The following is an 18827-nucleotide window of genomic DNA, read 5'->3' on the forward strand; positions in this document are numbered from 1 at the left end:
CGGATAATAACGAAAATATTCTATTAGTCACATAACTACTATGATTTAACAATTCTAACCTATCAAAATATTAAAAAAAAATATATCGAATTTACGACAAATACTTTTGTAATTCATGCGTGAAATTATGCGCAGTCGAATAGTCCCGAGCCACCTTAATGATGCTAGTATCCGATATATGTGCATTGTATTGTCAAAAACAGACTAATATTTATGAAGCAAAAGCATTCAACTTTCCAATAAATAGCTAAAAGTTACTATTTCACAATTCTGTAAATATGCTATATTTTGGGGCCACAAAAGGGTCTTACTGAACCTACTCCTTTGGTTTTGTTTGTGTATTTTTATTTTTAAAAGAAATCCGTTTTCCCAAAAAAAACAAAGAGAAAAAAACTGCGATCGAAATTTTTGTAAAGCTTGTGAACAGAGTTCGAAATTAAACAGAAATATTAATTTTCAACCCAAATAATTTTATGTTCCTTATTTCTTTCTATTTCAACTTTCATGGAAGTTCGGAATCCCATCCATGCATATCCCATGCACGTAAATATATCAAAGTGATATCGACATGTTTACATAATTATGTTACGAAAGTTGTTTCGATATGAAAATATACGAATTATTAACAAATTCAATGCATATAATATACAGGTTTACATATATTATGAAATTTGTTTCGAAAACCAGGAACCACGGAAAGAATTCTGACGCACATTCAAGTAATTATAGATATGAAAATATATATACGAATTATAAATAATTCACTGCATAGAATTGAAATTTTCTAATTGTCTATATTCCCATATGTAGTCTGACATAGGACAAAATTGTTTTAAAAAAGTTATTTTAGTTGTCAGTTGGTTGAGATATTATGGTATTTGGTGTGGTTTCCTGTTACAGTGACTATTGATATATCTTTTCAAAAATAAGTGAACGGGGTATAGAGGGGACAAGGTCGTTGCAATAAACTTACTAGATTTTCCTTATTAACAACTAACAATGAATCGACGGATTAAACAAGTGACGCGTGATTACCTTAAACTGTTAAATATTTTTAATCACAATATATATCATATTTGGCTTGTCGTTGTATCAGTTTCAAGGTTGTTTAGATTTGATTTCGCCCTTTCATACGAAAAGCGTAAACAAAATGTTTACGGATGGATCAAATGATATACACGAGTGTATATATGTATGGTGAATAGTAGATCCATTCAACTAGATCTTGTTCTTCCGCATTCTTAAATTGTAAACTACCAGAAGTTTTATCTTATGAAATATAGAAATTTTGAGACATTATTGCTATGATCAAAGTTAAGGTTCAAGGGTGTCTACTCTTCAATATTGTGCTATGATTTAGGTTCAAAGTTTTACAAAATTGTCAAAGTCTAACTACTTCACAAAAAGAGCAGATATTAATAAAAAAAAACTGGGACCCCATGCACACCTTCAATTTATGATCTGGGACTATTGTAAAAGTCCTAATATAGAGGTACAAACAGTCAACAAGCTTCCTAGAATTCAAACTGAAGGAGGAGTTTTCTTCTTTTTAGTATTTAATGTTTACAACTATTTTAAAGCCAGATTTCACAGAAATACGGAAGATGACCATACTGGCGTGGGTATTTCTTATCGTTTATATATACAACAGTTGATACTACCATAATACACTGGAGACAGTAGCACCGAGATTTATGAAATAAAATACAATATGATTTTTTGTTGTTGTTCAATCATTAATGAAAGTGAAATAGTGAAATGATAAATGAATCGCTTTTAGCAGCCAATAAAGTTCAAATTTTCAAAATAAGCTAAGAAACGTGGGTGATGAATTATTCACTTGCAAGTGGATAATTCGACCTCATTGAATGATCAATCCATATTCATGTGACCTTTAATCTAATCCCTTTTTATCGCTAGAGATGGATTACGTATGAATTATGCATGTTCGGTTATCAATGAACGGAAAATAATGTCAACTTAAAAAGAGCCCGGAACAAAGGTAAATCATATTGTATTTTATTTAATAAACTGATTAGTTCGTTCACACCGTGAAAACTCATTCTTATTCAGATAAAAACGACGAGTAACAGATATTTTACACCTATAATATGAAATTATAAATATACCGTGCTAAAAAATCCAATTACAAGAGTTCATTATCTATTTTATATCTATAATTATGTTTATGTCGCTTTATATATGACCGTCGGTAGTCTTCGGAGGTCAGCTCGATAGTGAATTAGATGGCCGCGTGACCCGTCAACTAATTAAGATACAAACCAAAATACAAACAAACCGATTATAATTATTACCCGAGACTACTATGAGGGAGGGTAGGAGGAGTCCTGATCCCGAAATCCCGGGCTTAAAAACAACATAATCCCGAGGTCCCGAAATTCGAATAAAGAATTCCTGGATCCCGAAAGGATCAATCCCGAAACCCCGAGCTTAAAAACACCCGTTCCCGGAGTCCCGATAAAGGTCATATTCCCACTACTCAGGTACACTACTATATTATACTTAATAAAAATGGCTATATACACAAGGATCCTTGATCTATACAGAGACATATAATACAGTTATGTATTATATGTCTCTGATCTATATATTAAGCATGACTATGTGAACGGTTATCATAGTTATTCTATTAATGAAATATAAGAATGTGGATCAAATCGATGAAAATGATTTGACAGCAAATGCTTATTAGGCCTTATAATGGGAAGTTGGATATAAACTTGACAAAATAACCCGCGAAATTAAGTCCCTTTAAAAAAGAAAAAAAAAACATGAAAAAATTAACACTGCGCACGCACTCACCGGAACTAGAATACGATTTTTGGAATCGGAAAAATGACAGAAATGTTTTTATTTTAAATTTGAAGAAATACTATGTAGATAAAGAAGAATAATGGATTTTAACCGACAAGTGGATTCAGGCATCCTCCGTCGTAACCCACAGGATGATTTTGAGCTTATCCAGCGTGTGGGGAGCGGAACTTACGGCGATGTTTATAAGGTGAGATTCAGCGACAGTCCACTGTCAAGTGTTTCCGATTACAGATGTCCAATTTGTTTATGATGTATTTGTCCTCACAAATACCACGGAAACATTTTAGGAAATGAAAATATCAGATTTATAACAAGGCATATTTTGATTAAAAATGTACTAATTTTGACAGTGTTGATGAATCATAACCAATCTATCCAAAAGAATGTGTGAAACATGTAAAGAGGATAGTCATATAATAACAATACAGAGATATGCCAAGATAAAGATATACATTCAATATTTGTTTTCTTAATATTCTATTTATCCTTTTTTGTTGGGAAGTTTGAGTGTCTTGATTCTTATGTCAAAACATTGACACAACTTGTCTCTGACCATGCTGACATGGTGCATGTGTACATATACACCTTATCGCTATTTGTCCGCCATTACTTGATATCACACAGGTTCCCTTAAAATTTTGACGTCTTAAAACAAAATATCTGACGCCACAATGGAAAAGTGATTGTTGTTGACGTCAACAGTTCAGGCCGGGTCAGCCGGGAAAAGTGTTAAGGTGTATTATTTTCATCTAAATTTGGTGCTATAATTTCTCTTACTGATAATATTTTACAGTATATGTATAGTCGCCGTCACGTAAAATTGGTACCATTTTTTTATAAAAAAAAATTAAATTTCAGGCGAGTATACTTAATATGATGTTTTTTCATTCAACAGAAGTAAAATCCTGTCCAAAAGTCTACTAGGTACATACTGTCCCACCTTTTATTGTATTCTTTCTTGTTGGTTTTATGTGCAGTTGAATGAGTATTTTCCCACTTTTGTTCACCACAGTCAAAATACGGTGTCAGGGCTTTTCCTGGATTCATTTTCTTTTTCGCTACCACTTACTCCAAAACAATATGTATTTGCCCACTGTCAATTTTTGCTCTCCATCTAAAAAAAATATTACGTCTATATCAGATATTTTGTTTCCAAAAAATTTTCCTTCTTTCTTCATGTACAATAATGTATATGTATGCAATATAGACTTGCTATAATCTGAATTTAGTTAATTTAATATTGAAATGAATAAATAATTCTTGAATTGATTGATTGTTGGTTGTTTAACATCCAGTGGCAAATATTTCAGGATGAGAACAAATTAACAATGAATACAATATTTAGGTCTTCTAATTAAGGCCTTCAGGGGTAAGGTTGAGAAATTTTAACTGCCATTTGAAACAAGGGTTTATTAATTAGTTGGGGACAGAAATTTGGCCTTGCATCAGGTCACATAAGGACCCCTCTAGGTGTCTACAATGTAGGTTTGTTAACGTGCAAATAGCATGACACAATACATGTACATCAGATTAACCTACTTTGGCCAGGATTTCACTGCCTGTTGGAAGAAGACCTGAAGTGACCATATTCATATTATTCACCAGTCATAATCACCTTTGGGAATCTAAATTCTAAAAAAAACCTGTAAAATTGCTAAAAAATATCATGAAAGGTTAGCCCTGAGGCAAAACATGGGAACTTAATGTATCTACATTTTTATGTATAATAAGTATATATCAGATACTTTTATCTGGACCTCATAAAAAAAAAGCTTTATTTGATGAAAAAACTATGCCTATAACGTCTCAAACAACATTTGAAACAAGTGTGTTGCTTAAATGATTGTAAATTACCAACTTCAATACACTCATTCAAAACACTTATCTCTATAAAGGTTACAGGATAAAATTCAAAGTCAGAATTTCTTACTTTTTGAACATTTTTGGTCAAAACTAGTACAACAGTTTTCTTTTGAAGACCATCGATAAAAAAAAAGAAGAGTCGTAAACTAAGCATTAAAGTTAACATTGCATTGCTAAAACAATTGTGACGTATCCACTTCAAAAGAAATATTCCCATTAAAGATGTAAAAAAAATCCAAAAAGTGACATGCAAGCCACTCCATTTACAAATGTAGCCACACTATTAATTTTTCATTAAACAGTGCATTGAATCAGCTCCTTTATTATTTATAATCAATTGTTGCCCATACATGTAGCAATTAACAAGACTAAATTTTCTGTCAAAATTGTTATGATGTCAAGATTAGCTGAATTCCCAGTATTGTCTGATTAGGGGAAAAGTCCAAGAAACCCCATTGAAGTAAACAAGATGGACCAAGTCGACTGTTATACATGTATTTCTTTTGTCAATGAAGAATTCTAATCACCACAGTATTGATATTTTTGCAATTTGCTGTGGTTTAATGCATTGACTTACATGTATTTGACGGCAATACACATTTTCTCAATTCTGATACAATTTTTTCTATTTCATGACTTTGGAAATCAAGTTGTACAACCTTACCAATAGTTCGTTTTTTTGTAGGTACCACCTCATAAACATGTCTACCATTGTCACTTATATTCCATCTACTCTGCCATTTTATTTTTGTTGACATCCTGACATTGTTCAGCTGTTATAACATTGAATTAGTCATGTTTATACATGTAGTTATTTCAACCATGTACATGTACTTTCTGTTTTAGAATATTGTACATACTTGTATCATCAAAATATTGTGCACATTTTCATTTCATAAAGTCAGCAACATTGATCATGAGCTGCTTTTGAGCAGGTATAAAATAAGTCTGTAATAGCTCACAGTGCATCTTGTTATTTTTGTTTATTTTCAGGCAAGAAATCTCAATACAGATGATTTAGCAGCAATTAAGATGATAAAATTAGAACCAGGTAACAAATGTACAGTAGATTGTTTTGTAGGGTAGAATTACCAGGTTTGTTGTATAAACACTGTATCATCTAATAAATTATAATTATGTAAGTACATTTTACGTATAATTTCAGTTATAGAAAAAAGCTGGATACTGTGCTCCTGGGTCTTCTTCATACAGAATACATAGAATGTTTCTGAATTATTCCAGATGTGGTGTTGTTTTAATTCTTACCTCTACATGAATAGTGTACATGTTAACATGTATGCATACACTTCAATTAGGATGTGTAATAATGAATCTTTGTTTTTTTTGCCATTTCTCTTTAAGCTTTGACTGTATTTTAATGAAAAGATACAGATAATCTTAATTGCACAATGCCATTGTAATCTTACTTATAAATCCAAATAAGTTAGGAGTTTAGCTACCAAACAGAAGTTATACTCTTATAATGTCTACAAAAGAGCAAGGCATGCTGCTCCTTTAAAAGATCACATTCTATTTTTGTTAAAAGATCCACTTATTTTTTTTTTTTTATAAATAATGACCATTGTCATGATTGTTTTAACTATGATCCAATGATTCATGAAGACCAAGCATTTTGCCATATATTTACTAATATTTTGTGACCTATATATAGTGTGTTAATGTACTTATGTCATTTGTTTCAGGGGACGATTTTGCAATTATACAGCAAGAAATTGTTATGATGAAAGATTGCAAACATAAAAATATTGTGGCTTATTTTGGGAGCTATTTAAGGTAAGAGTTTAGCACTCTGTAGAAAGGAACTTTGGTGTTAAGATGAAATGGTTTCTTATAATAAAATCACATTACGAAATTACTTTGTATACTGTTACTACAAATGACTTCAAAAAAAGGCATATTATTCAGTGATACTAACTTTTAAAGGCAAATGAAATATTTCTGAATTTTTATTCTTGTCGATTTAACAATTACTTTAATTTCAATCAATTATCAATTTTTAGACATTAAAAAGTTTGCCATTATAGGGCATTATCGTTGATTACAGATCTGCAAACCATTTCTTCATCATGATATCTGTTTTTCAGGAGAGAAAAGTTATGGATTGCAATGGAGTATTGTGGAGGTGGATCTATGCAGGATATTTATCACAGTAAGTTTGTTGTAAATTTGATTTAGACATGGACAGGAAGACATACTTGCAAAATGTCAAAAATACATTTGTCTGGCAATATACCAAAGATAATTATCAATTTTACTAAGTCACATAATTCTGTTGTTCATGGACAACCAGCATACATCTTCACATACATTGGAAGTTTAGAAAATAATATAAGTTATGACAGTTATCAACATAACGTAAAAGCTCATTTAATACACTCACATAAAACAAAATATGTTACAAATGTTTAAAAATACAGTTATTCGGAGAAGGTTTTGTTACATAAAAAAGTTTCATCCCACTGCAAATGTTTGTACTTGTCCTAAGTCAGGAATCTGATGTACAGTAGTTGTCGTCTGTTTATGTAGTTCATATGTATTTATCGTTTCTCATTTTTATATAGCTTTAGTTAAGACCTTTGTTTTTTCTGTTTGGATGGTTTTACACTGGTAATTTTTGGGGCCCTTTATAGTTTGCTGTTCTATTAGGCAATGTTCCATGTCGAAGACTGTGCCTTAACCTTTCATGATTTACTTTTATAAAATTTTATTTGGATGGAGAGTTGTCTCATTGGCACTCATATCATATCTTCTTATATCTATATATTAAAAGATCTTCAGATATCATTTAGATGTTACAGTATTGCAGAGGCCCCATAACTTCTTTTAAATTATATATTTTTAAATATGTTAAAACAATTATATCCTCTATTTTACAGTCACTGGTCCACTGAACGAGTCACAGATAGCTTTTCTATGTAGAGAGACATTACAAGGATTGGGATATCTTCATAGCAAGGGTAAAATGCACAGAGATATAAAGGTGAGATCTAGGATCTAATATATTGCAGTGTTAAGGTGAGATGTATTGTAATGGATACTTTACAGCACATCTATTCAGATATAAGTTAATTCTACATTTTGGACATCATTTAGACAATTTAAGGCATCCAAATCTAAATCACATAATTATTTAGAAAGACCCAGGTGTATTATACAAATTAAAACTTCTGTTGAGGATTTTTATTGTTTTCCACCCTGGAATATAACATTGGTTAAGGAATTTGCACACTTCTTGATAATTTTTAAAGTGAAAAAGAGCTAAACATTATTTAAAAAAATGTATTTTAGTTTTTTTAGTAATTTGGATTCAGATATATATGTATGTTACATTTATTTTTAGGGTGCTAATATACTGTTAACAGATGATGGTGAAATCAAATTAGGTATGACATAAACAGTGTAAACATATAGAGCTGATCTGGTATGATCAAACTGTCTACAAAAAAATATGTAACTTATTGTTCATTTTACCACAAACTTAACTTGTAGTCCATTCAATCTAGCATAAATTTGACCCTAACCTTAAAGAGATTGCAAGAGAAGATTTTTCAGTTTTAATCTTTAGCATAAAGCCCCAAATATACACAGAATAAGTCCCATAAAACCTTACTTGAGGAAGACTAAAAAAAATCATGATTTTGAATTCCTATGAAGATTTGCATTGAAAAGGGAGAAAAATAAATAAAAATTGACACAAAATTATAATTTTACCGCTTCTATTCATCAGAATGTATTGATTCTTGATGTTTCAGTGGTCTTTAGAGTATAACAAACAACTCTACAGGTGTTTTCATATCTTTTATCAAGCTACAATCTAGATTTCATAATTCTATAGTTGACCAGTTATTGAATTTTTCAACATGTCAAGGTAAGAATCTCAAATTAATTTCAAAAATAATGAAGCATATATTCTTCTTTTTGTGGTTTAAAGTTTCTTTAAACTAGGTAGATGATGAACAAATATAAAATACAGATTTAATTAATACCAAATTTTCACATTATTTTTTCAAAATGGCCATCAAGCCACAAATTTGCAATTTCATGAAAAACACACACAAAATAATAAAAAAAGACATAACAATTTGAGTTTTTTTACATTTCTAGAGCAGAACATTATAAAATGTAGTCAAATACAAATTTATAACCCCATCAAAGTATCATACTTTACAACATTTTTTTAGAAAATAAACAAATAACTAAAAATCTCATTTTTTGACAGAATTATCTCCCCTTCCAATGTTAATTTTCAAAAATGATGATTTTAAGTTTTTCTGAAGTTAGATTTTATGGGACTTTTTTTCTGTGTATTTTTAGGGCTCAATGCTTTAGATTAGAACTTAAACATTTTCTGTGGCAATTAGTTTGAGGTTCAAACTTAGTTGACTGGACTATTGCACACTCACACTACAATGAGAAATTTTGTATGGCCTTATCAGTATAACTATCACAATGATTTCTTGAATTTTAATGTGATTCTGAGTGCAGATCTGAGGGATAGAGTTAACATCATATCTCAATAAAATGTTTGAGTGGACCAATTATTTTGTTTTTTCATAGTGAAACAAGTAATTCACTGTTGTTAATATCAGCACTAAACAACTTTTATTCACAATTCCTAATAGAAAATTAAATTTGCATAGACTTGTCAACAATCTAAACATTTATCCAAATTTTAGATAATTGTTTTTAGAAAATAAATAATATACCAGAATTGAGTTGGAATATATGTAGTCTTATTGTGTGTATTTTAATCTAGATGCCATCTAAGTAAATGTCGAGTTGACCTTCAATTAACCATTTGCCATATAATCAATATAAACATAAAAATAGATATCAGACTTGTGCATTTAGGTTTTTCATCATTAATGTTTCTTAGCTTATTTTGACAAAATTGAACCATACTGGCTGCTAAAAGTGTTATATAATTTCACTTTCATTAATGATTGAACAAAAAAATCACATATTTTATATTTTTTATATATCTCATAGCAAAGAGGGACGAAAGATACAAAAGGGACAGTCAAACTCATAATTCTAAAATAAACTGACAATGCCATGGTTAAAAATGAAAAAGACAAACAGGCAAACAATAGTGCACATGACACCACATGCATAGAAAACTAATGAATAAACAACACAAACCCCACCAAAAACTAGGGGTGATCTTAGGTGCTTTGGAAGGGTAAGCCTATCCTGCTCCACATGTGGCACCCGTCATGTTGCTTATGTGATAACAAATCTGGTAAATAGTTTTAATCGGTAGGTCACATTCATGAAAGGGAAGGGGTTATAGTTGCGACGTAAGGAACATATCCGATATCATTTGTTAAACGGTTATTCCATAATGGTCAACCAACTCAAGATGGAGCCCGTAAAATTTACGAAGGGATGATTTCAAGTTCACCATTTGGAACTCTTGGTTTAATAGCTTTCTTGAAAGCAGCAACCCTCTCTCAAGAAAATCATGATAGGAAATGCAAGCATGGGAATATCGTATCAATTGGGAGATATATACCCGTAGCAAATGGTACAAATGTATATACTTAATTTCCATGATATTAAATATTTTAAGAATTTCATATCAGCATTTTTGTATAAGAACAATTGTTTAAAAACTTAAAACAAATGAAATAAAGCAGACATAATTTAAGTTTGGTTGACATTTCAGCTGATTTTGGTGTGTCAGCACAGATAACAGTGACCATGTGTAAAAGAAAGTCTTTCATTGGTACGCCATACTGGTAAGTCTACAGGATAATTACACGTACTCATAATACAATCTCCCCTAATAGATATTATTGTGAACATATTATCCCACTTGCAAGAATTTAAAAAAAAAGGAATGGTTTATCACAGGTTGCATTTACACATGCTTAACACATGGTATAGCAGTTGTCCATTGTTGGGATGATATACATGTAGGGCCTTCATATGTTCTTTTGAACATGCTGTGTTGTTGTGGGTCGCTGTCTCAATAATGTATACACCATATATGTTCTGTTCAGTTAATGCATGTTGTGTTGATAGGTTCATGTTAAGTGTTACTGTTAATAGTTTAGGGGAAAAGATTGCACAGCAAACAAACCCAATGGTAAACTAGAAATATCTGTAAAATTAAACATTTAAAAATATTAATAAAAGTAATTATCTTTATAGGATGGCCCCAGAGGTAGCAGCAGTAGAAAGGAAGGGAGGCTACAATCAACAGTGTGATATATGGGCAGTGGGCATTACAGCAATAGAGTTTGCAGAATTACAACCTCCAATGTTTGATCTTCATCCAATGAGGTACAGTCATATTGTATGATGTGATTTAAGAGATTTTACAATGGTAGACATATAGCAATCAAAACGTTGACTAGTTCAATGGAGAAAAAATACAACAGAGAATAGGGATTTGAAAATATTTTATTTTTAAATTATTGCACCAATGGTTGGGAATAAAGGGATATGGTTCTTATACTATTACAAGAAATATTCAACAAGAACAATATCATTTTGTCTTGAGTATTACAGCTTCATTAACTCTAGAACTTTGAAATAAAAAAAATATTTATGCTGATACCTATCACATCCTAAAGAATAAAACCACAATTCTCATCAGGTTGTTGTAGGGATATGACAATTTGAGCATATATCTGCATCATGGGACCTTCTTGTTTATAAAAGATTTTTGTAATGTAATCTACTGATATTAAGTTTGTAATTCTGTTTGGCTCACCTTCACCTTGACAGGTGCTTCAGTAAATAAGGAAATATTTTATTACCTTTATTTTTCCTTAAATCTCTAAAGGACAGGTCATCTGTAAAAAGTTTAACTAATATGAGCCATGTAAAATATTGAAATTATGAAGATCCGATTAACAGATTGTAAATATTACACAGTATAAAAAGTTCTTGGTTTACAACAGTAATACATGTAACTATTTTTGATTGTATGTTTTTAGATAATAAGTAAAATATTTTAAATGAATCAGTAATTGTCATTAAGCCTATAGATAATTTACATGAAGGAAATAGAAATATGAGAAATAGAAAGGTATCTTCAATTTCCTGTAATTGATTCCCTGACTTGTACCACTAATATATCTGTTGTTATTTCAGAGCATTGTTTCTTATGTCTAAAAGTGGATTTAAACCCCCAACACTCAAAGATAAAACCAAATGGTAAGTAATGTGTGGGGTTTTATGGTGTTATTGTATCATAGTTGCGTTTCATTGCTCCTCAGTATTGTATTCTTTTCAACATTTACAATGACTTAAGGAAAACTTTAAAGCTATCAAATGAACAGTGGAAATATCAAGTGCAAAGTCTGTAATTTTATCTTGTAATTTGTATGATTTGTTCCTTCTGACCATTCATCTTTTCTTCCTTCCAATATCAGAAGACAGTTTTAGTTTCAGTTAGTTTGTGATCATATCAACTTTAATAATACACATGTTCATTGAGAAGTGCAATTTTAGGGGGAACAAAATCAAAATAAGATTTGTCCTATGAATACATATTCCTGCTTTTCTCTTTGCATAATTTAAAAAAAAACCATTCTACTTTTAGTTAAAGCATGTTATGAGTCATATTTTACATGATATACAAATACTTGACAATACAATTTAAAGACATCAAACCAACTTAACAATAAACAGCTAGCTTGCAAGAATTGCACATATGAGAGTGGTAATATATAGTACAATTTTCAAGGGGCATAACTCTTTGTTGTTATGCACTGATTATTTAACTTGTCTGAATACTGATATCAACCTTTATATAGATGATATATGCTTTAACAAAATTCAACAAGAATTGTACATTTAATATCGCTAACAAAACTGGAAGGACAAACAGAAGTTTTATTATGTTCTCTGCAGAATAGTCAATAAATCCAGATTTAAAAAAAAGAAGCAAACATTATCATCAAGAAAAGAACTGAAATTGTCAGTTGACTTAATATAGGAGTTAATGTCCTTTAATAATGATTTTTACCCTTATTTGTGTATTGGCAAAAACTTCAGTGAATATGTAGAAAAAAAACCAACAGAATAACAAAAAAAGAAATTTAAGTCGTGATTTTTATTCTATAGTCTACACTGTTATGGAGTGTTCATCGTTGAAGATTTTGTAGAGCTTCTAGTTTAGTAACTAATCCTTATCAAAACTGTAATGTGAAAACAAATATTTGAAGAGATATATACTTTTTTATGAAAATTAAAAGTTTACCTTATGTTGTAGGTCCCCAGTCTTTCATCATTTTATTAAAGTAGCTTTAACTAAAAATCCCAAGAAGAGACCCACAGCTGATAAACTTTTAGAGGTAAGATAGTTATTTACATGATATGCTTTGAGAGGAAGGAATAACTGAGCAATAAAATTTAATAAGTACAGTAAAAAAAAGAGAGCTCCAAGAGGCGTGTAGAAATTATACCAACCTTAACGAGAACAGTCAAACTTTGATGGCTCAAACTGCCAGGGATGTGCAGAAATTATTTGAATTATTATTGAAAGCCAACACAATTTATATACTAATGTGATTTTGAAATTAACTTCTCTGTTATAATTATCTGTGTCAGATCAATCTATTTATACTTTTAAATCTTATTACAGCATCCATTTTTCCAAGCAGACCTAAGTCGGAGGGTGACTAAAGAATTATTAGATAAATCACGGAATCCTACAAATACATTTGAGATTGGAGAAGATGATGAAGGGGTCTGTATCAATGATTGTATAACTTTATTTTGTTTTCATATACTGAAAAATTGTATTCAAATGAATGGCAGTGACTTATAGTTATTACTATGACTGGTCTTCACTCTTTCTTATTTCAGTATGTGTACTCTTACAAGTTATAAAGTTTAATAAAAAAATGAAGATTTTGACTGTATTTATTGGTTCATTGATCTGAATCACCTTTGGTTTAGATTATTTGTAAAGTTTGCAATAATCTCTTTGTTGTCAACAAAACATGTAATTATACCCCCGCTTTAAAAAAAGGGGGGGGGGTATACTGTTTTACCTCTGTCTGTCAGTCCGTCCGTCCCATGAAACTTTCGTCACATTTTTCTCAGGAACTACACATCCACCCTTTCTGTAATTTGGTATCAACATTTATATATGTCAGCCATACCGTGTGATGCGTTTTCAGATTCATCATTCATCGACTTCCTGTTTACCGAACACTTGTATGATTTTACACATGATAGCCAAGTTGAAAATTTTCGTCACATTTTTCTCAGGAACTACAATACAAGGATTTCTGAAATTTGGTTTCAGGGTTTATCTAAGTCAGCTATACTGTGTGATGCGTTTTCAGATTCACCACTTGACAACTTCCTGTTTACCGAACACTTGTATGATTTTACACTTAGCCAAGTTGAAAATTTTCGTTCGGGGGGGGGGGGGGGGGGGGGGGGGGGAGGGGGTATCATCAGTGAGCAGTAGCTCACAGTTTCACTTGTTTCATATGGAAACAATGCATTTTATTTATTTTTTTAAATATAAGGATGAGGATTTAATTGGATTATCATACAGTACCATAATTAACACATGAAAGTATTATCAGCATAAAATTTCATTCTTTGCTTGAACAGTTACCATGTTTTCCATATATACGTCAAAGGTTAAGGCTCTGCTATCACTTATGTATAGCAGATAACAATTTCATTGCCTGCAATAGGATAATACTTTTATCTTTCACTTACAAATAATTACTATCTTTGCTCTGTTCAGAAGAAATGAAACGCAATTCAATTCAATTCAATATTTTATTTATTGAATAAACACATGAATTTTTTATTTGTAATTACAGGTATTGAATGTTCCACAGAGAATACCTTCAAATAAAACACCTGGTAATGTTGCTGCTAGAAACAGTCTTGAATTGAAAGGTAACTTGAAGTTGAATAGAAATAGAGAAAGTAATTTTCTCACAAATAATGTTCATAAATAAAAGTCATATCAACACACCAAACTACTTTTACATTAAGTTACAATTATTTAAACATGTTACAAAAATAAGTGTATCTGAAAGTAATTAATATCATGACCACAATTAAATAAGACAAATTTAAAATGGAAATACAAAGAACAACAGATAAAGTTAGATTGAGCTGCCTGAAATTGATCATTTAGTAAAACTGGGAGGAATTCAGCTAATTTGGAATTTGGAAAAAAATATACAGCTGGAAAATATAGATAGTTTAAAATAAAACAAAACATTATTATCTTGGAAAACAGAACTTTCTGGTGTTGTGTGTTCTCTCTCTCACTCTCTCCACATATTGTATTCATATTATTCAAATGTTTTTTTTAATTTTATTTCAGTTAATATATCACCATCTTCATCAGGTTTGGTAAGTATTGACTTTATGTTCATTAAAAAAAAATGATATACTTGTTTTATATATGTTGTGTACAAGTTTTTGTACAAGTTAAAGTTTTTTGACACATACTTGCTTGTACCAGGTGATACAGTTTTATCTTCTAAAATGTACTAGTTTAATGTTTTAAATTCAAATTTATATACTTCAACCTAACATTTAGTACTATTCTACTTGTCATCCAACTGGACACGAGGATACCTGAATGGTTTAAATTCAAATCTTGTTTTTCTCCTGATACAATATGTATATCCATAAAAAGTCTTTTTGTGGTCTTATAATGATTTTTGTATCAATGCTCAGTATTAGATTGTATCATGTAGTTGTGAAAATATGACAGAAATATGCGAAACAAAAGACTGTGTGCTTGAATCGTCCATTTGTGTTGAGCAGTTTATAAAACACTGATATCTTTACAAAATATCTGTACAAATCATAATTTGTACAACATTACAACTTGTACACAACATATGTATCACATAACTTTCAACAAGAGTCCAAATGACACATAAATTAATAAACTAGTCACTGTATGGCCTTAAACAATGAGTAAAAACATATACCGCAAAGACAAGTAAAAGGGCTTTGAAATAACAAATATAAATCATATCAAAAGAGAAGACTAAAGGTCAAAGTGACCAAATATTTGAAAATTAGATCTTATGGATATTAATAATTGGATGGAACTAAACAAGTTAATATTTTATTCAAACAATTATTGAATGCCTAGAATCACTTTGGTAGCTACTTCAATTCTTTACCTTTCATTTGTACTTATTTTCTATACATTGTATGTTAATTTATTTGCAGTAAGTTTTCATGAAGTAAAAGCATGATATTTGGGCAAAATTATAAAGTTCAAAGAGAAAAAACAATAGATCAAAGGAAAATGCTGCCAAATAAACATAAAAATTCTACACTTGACAACCACATATTAGTGTATGGATCTATACTATTGTACTTGAGAATATAGATATATGGTATATGTGATTAATCACTGAAATAATCATAGACATTTTATATTTGTATTTACAGGGTCCTGATCAGTATGACAAAGCAAGACAGAACTGGGATAATGAAGATGGGGTAAGTCTGATCTCTATAAATAGGTTCTGGTCAATATAGGCAAGCAGCAGAACTCAGAATGTTGTGGGGTGGAGATAATCCCTGGTAACTGAGATAATGGAAGAATAAGTAGATTGTTAATGAGCTACTGTTTTAAATTAGTTTTACAGTTTAACTTTAGCTTTTGACAGCCACTTGTAGTAGATTTATCATTTGACTTTACATGCCCAATAATGCTCAGGACATATGATTTATTTCTATTCGTGTATTTCAGGAAGATCGATACAATACTGCCCAGCCAGACTGGCCAGACCAGAAGTAAGTTGTCATCAATGTAATAATTCTGAAACTATTTTTTCGGCCCAAATTTAATTTATATCTGGTTTCCAGAAATAGATTTTAAGAAAACTAAATTGACTAAACTGAAATATTTCTTCTGTAAATTTATTGTCTATGACTTTGTAAAAGACTCTTGCTGTATAAATGAGACAGATGTTAGAGGCAGCATGATAAACAATGCCTGTATAATTCCAATGGCTTATTAATAAGAGAAGATGAGAGTGGTTAATATGCTTTCTTTCTCTCAGGGGACTGTTGGAATCTGTTGGTGAGGAACTGTGGAACAGGTATAAAACTGTTCATACATTCTGTTTGTATATTGCCTCTTTGCTTTAATATTGAACATTATAAGGCAGATATAGGCTTTTCCAAAAAAAGTTCGACCACAACAATTTTTGTGATCCTTTAAGGATATGGTCCATTTGTTGTCTTTGTTGACATTGTTATTGAGGCACAAAATACGTTTAAATAACTGTTTTAAAACAACTTTCTCTTTTTAAGAAATTAAAAGATCATCCTTTAACTTTAATTCAGATATTGTGGACTTAACAGAGTTATGAATGCAAATAACCCTCTTGATGAACTTTTTTTTTTACAGAAATACAAAATTTGTCATTCATTCAGCAGAATGGGAAGATATTCTTACTGTCCTTACACATCTTTTTCTTTTTGAATGGTTTATTTAAATTCTTTATAAAGATATTTGGGAAATAAATTACCTTCTAATACCACAAAGACAAATCATTTAATCATCAGGAGGTGGCATCTTATGTATGATGTTAATTTATGAGAACCTAAATCTGCCTTTTGAATATAATAATTAACATTTATTTCATTAATTGTAAAAGTATCCTGTCCAGTTTCCAAATTTACATATGATATGCAGTTCATTATATATTTAAATTTCCGCCCACACATTTTATTGTACAGATCGTACCTTTCATTCATTATATTGTTTAGTACCTTAACATTTCATACAGGCCTTTTATTCCATTCATTACATTGTTTAGTACCTTGACATTTCATTCCATTATATTGTTTAGCATGGAATGTACTGTTGAGCATGTATACAATCTCTGAAACAGAGGTTTGCCCCAAACATTGTTTTACATTGAAATCTTTGACACAGAGACAAGTTCTCCATAAATTATCTACAATTATTTTGATATATGACCTAAAACAGAAGGAAAAAGATCACAACAATTTATCCACTTTGATGTATTGAATTGGCATGAAAATGTCTGAATTACAAATATTTAGTATCTGTGTCTAGGATTGGCCATCACATAAAAGTAATGTAGGATGTACCAATCAAATATTGATTAAACAAAACAATTTTAAATAGAGCACTAATGATTATATTATGTGTATTTATGTAATCTATTTCAAACAAACTGAATGTGATATAGCAGCATTAGTTTGAATAACACATACATGGTGGAGGACCACGCAGCTTCTTTTTCAGAGATGAGCTTTATGGCCTATATGCAAAATCACATTTCAAGCAATTCACAGTTAGTAAAGATAAGAGGTTTCTGTCCTGTGGAAATAATACATTTATTGATTTAGTGCAAATTTAAGTTACACTCTTATTGATGTTTTAATTTTGAGAAATAAAACATGAACAATTAGTCTTTACTGACTGTAGCTGGCTTTCATTTGTTAGTTAATAAGAGCTTTAACATAGAGGGATAATTTTGGTGTCTATAGAAATGTTTTTTTAGTTTTCTGTTAGGTCCATCTAGATATGTTGTATGCTTTGGATTTTACATTTAAATAGATTGGTAATTATGAAGACAAATTGTATTATCAAATTCAAAAATTTGATTTGTTAGTTTTCAAATATTTATTGAAATATAGCTGTTACTATGAAAAAAAAAAATTATAATGATCATATTTTATATAAAATTCAACAATATAATTTATTATACATAATCCAATGGTTATTTCCTGAATAACTTTTTATGCAAAACATTTGAATCATTATGTACATAAAAATTTAACTGATCTTGCTGAAGGAATTGAAAATGTTGTACCTAGTCCCAATTTGTAATTGCTATGTTGAAAGCTAATTAATTATAGTCTGGAATATTTGACAGCATTCAGAAGATATTAAAAAAATGGGGGCGTCATGCTTAATTTTCACAAATTCATTGTTACCTGGAAACCCCGAATTCAAATGGACAATGATTATAAATGTTCTATAAAAATGTATACAGACTTGACAAGACTATGAAATAAAATATCATCAAACAGTTTTCCTCAATCCGCCAAAATTGATACCCACGGAAATAAATGAATCCACAGTAATAAGGATAGATTAAAAGTTT

General features: G+C 30.4%; 1 protein-coding gene across 4 annotated transcripts in view; it reads left to right on the plus strand.

Annotated features, from left to right (window-relative positions):
- The first annotated feature begins 2796 nt into the window (after positions 1-2796).
- The window catches only part of LOC134712444 (mitogen-activated protein kinase kinase kinase kinase 5-like), a 52926-nt gene continuing 36895 nt past the window's right edge, over positions 2797-18827 (plus strand). For 2 of the 4 annotated variants that reach the window (XM_063573979.1, XM_063573981.1), the window contains exons 1-16: positions 2797-3022; positions 5692-5749; positions 6402-6492; positions 6804-6868; positions 7596-7699; positions 8060-8102; positions 10388-10460; positions 10876-11007; positions 11824-11886; positions 12947-13028; positions 13319-13423; positions 14523-14601; positions 15038-15066; positions 16129-16179; positions 16433-16476; positions 16746-16784. In XM_063573979.1, coding sequence (XP_063430049.1) covers positions 2915-3022; positions 5692-5749; positions 6402-6492; positions 6804-6868; positions 7596-7699; positions 8060-8102; positions 10388-10460; positions 10876-11007; positions 11824-11886; positions 12947-13028; positions 13319-13423; positions 14523-14601; positions 15038-15066; positions 16129-16179; positions 16433-16476; positions 16746-16784 — 1166 coding nt within the window. In that variant the 5' untranslated portion in view covers positions 2797-2914. The remainder of the gene's footprint in view (positions 3023-5691; positions 5750-6401; positions 6493-6803; positions 6869-7595; positions 7700-8059; positions 8103-10387; positions 10461-10875; positions 11008-11823; positions 11887-12946; positions 13029-13318; positions 13424-14522; positions 14602-15037; positions 15067-16128; positions 16180-16432; positions 16477-16745; positions 16785-18827) is intronic. The other 2 variants (XM_063573980.1, XM_063573982.1) reach the window with 1 other exon arrangement.

The sequence above is a fragment of the Mytilus trossulus genome, chromosome 3 (genome assembly GCF_036588685.1).
Source record: "Mytilus trossulus isolate FHL-02 chromosome 3, PNRI_Mtr1.1.1.hap1, whole genome shotgun sequence".
Classification (NCBI taxonomy): domain Eukaryota; kingdom Metazoa; phylum Mollusca; class Bivalvia; order Mytilida; family Mytilidae; genus Mytilus; species Mytilus trossulus.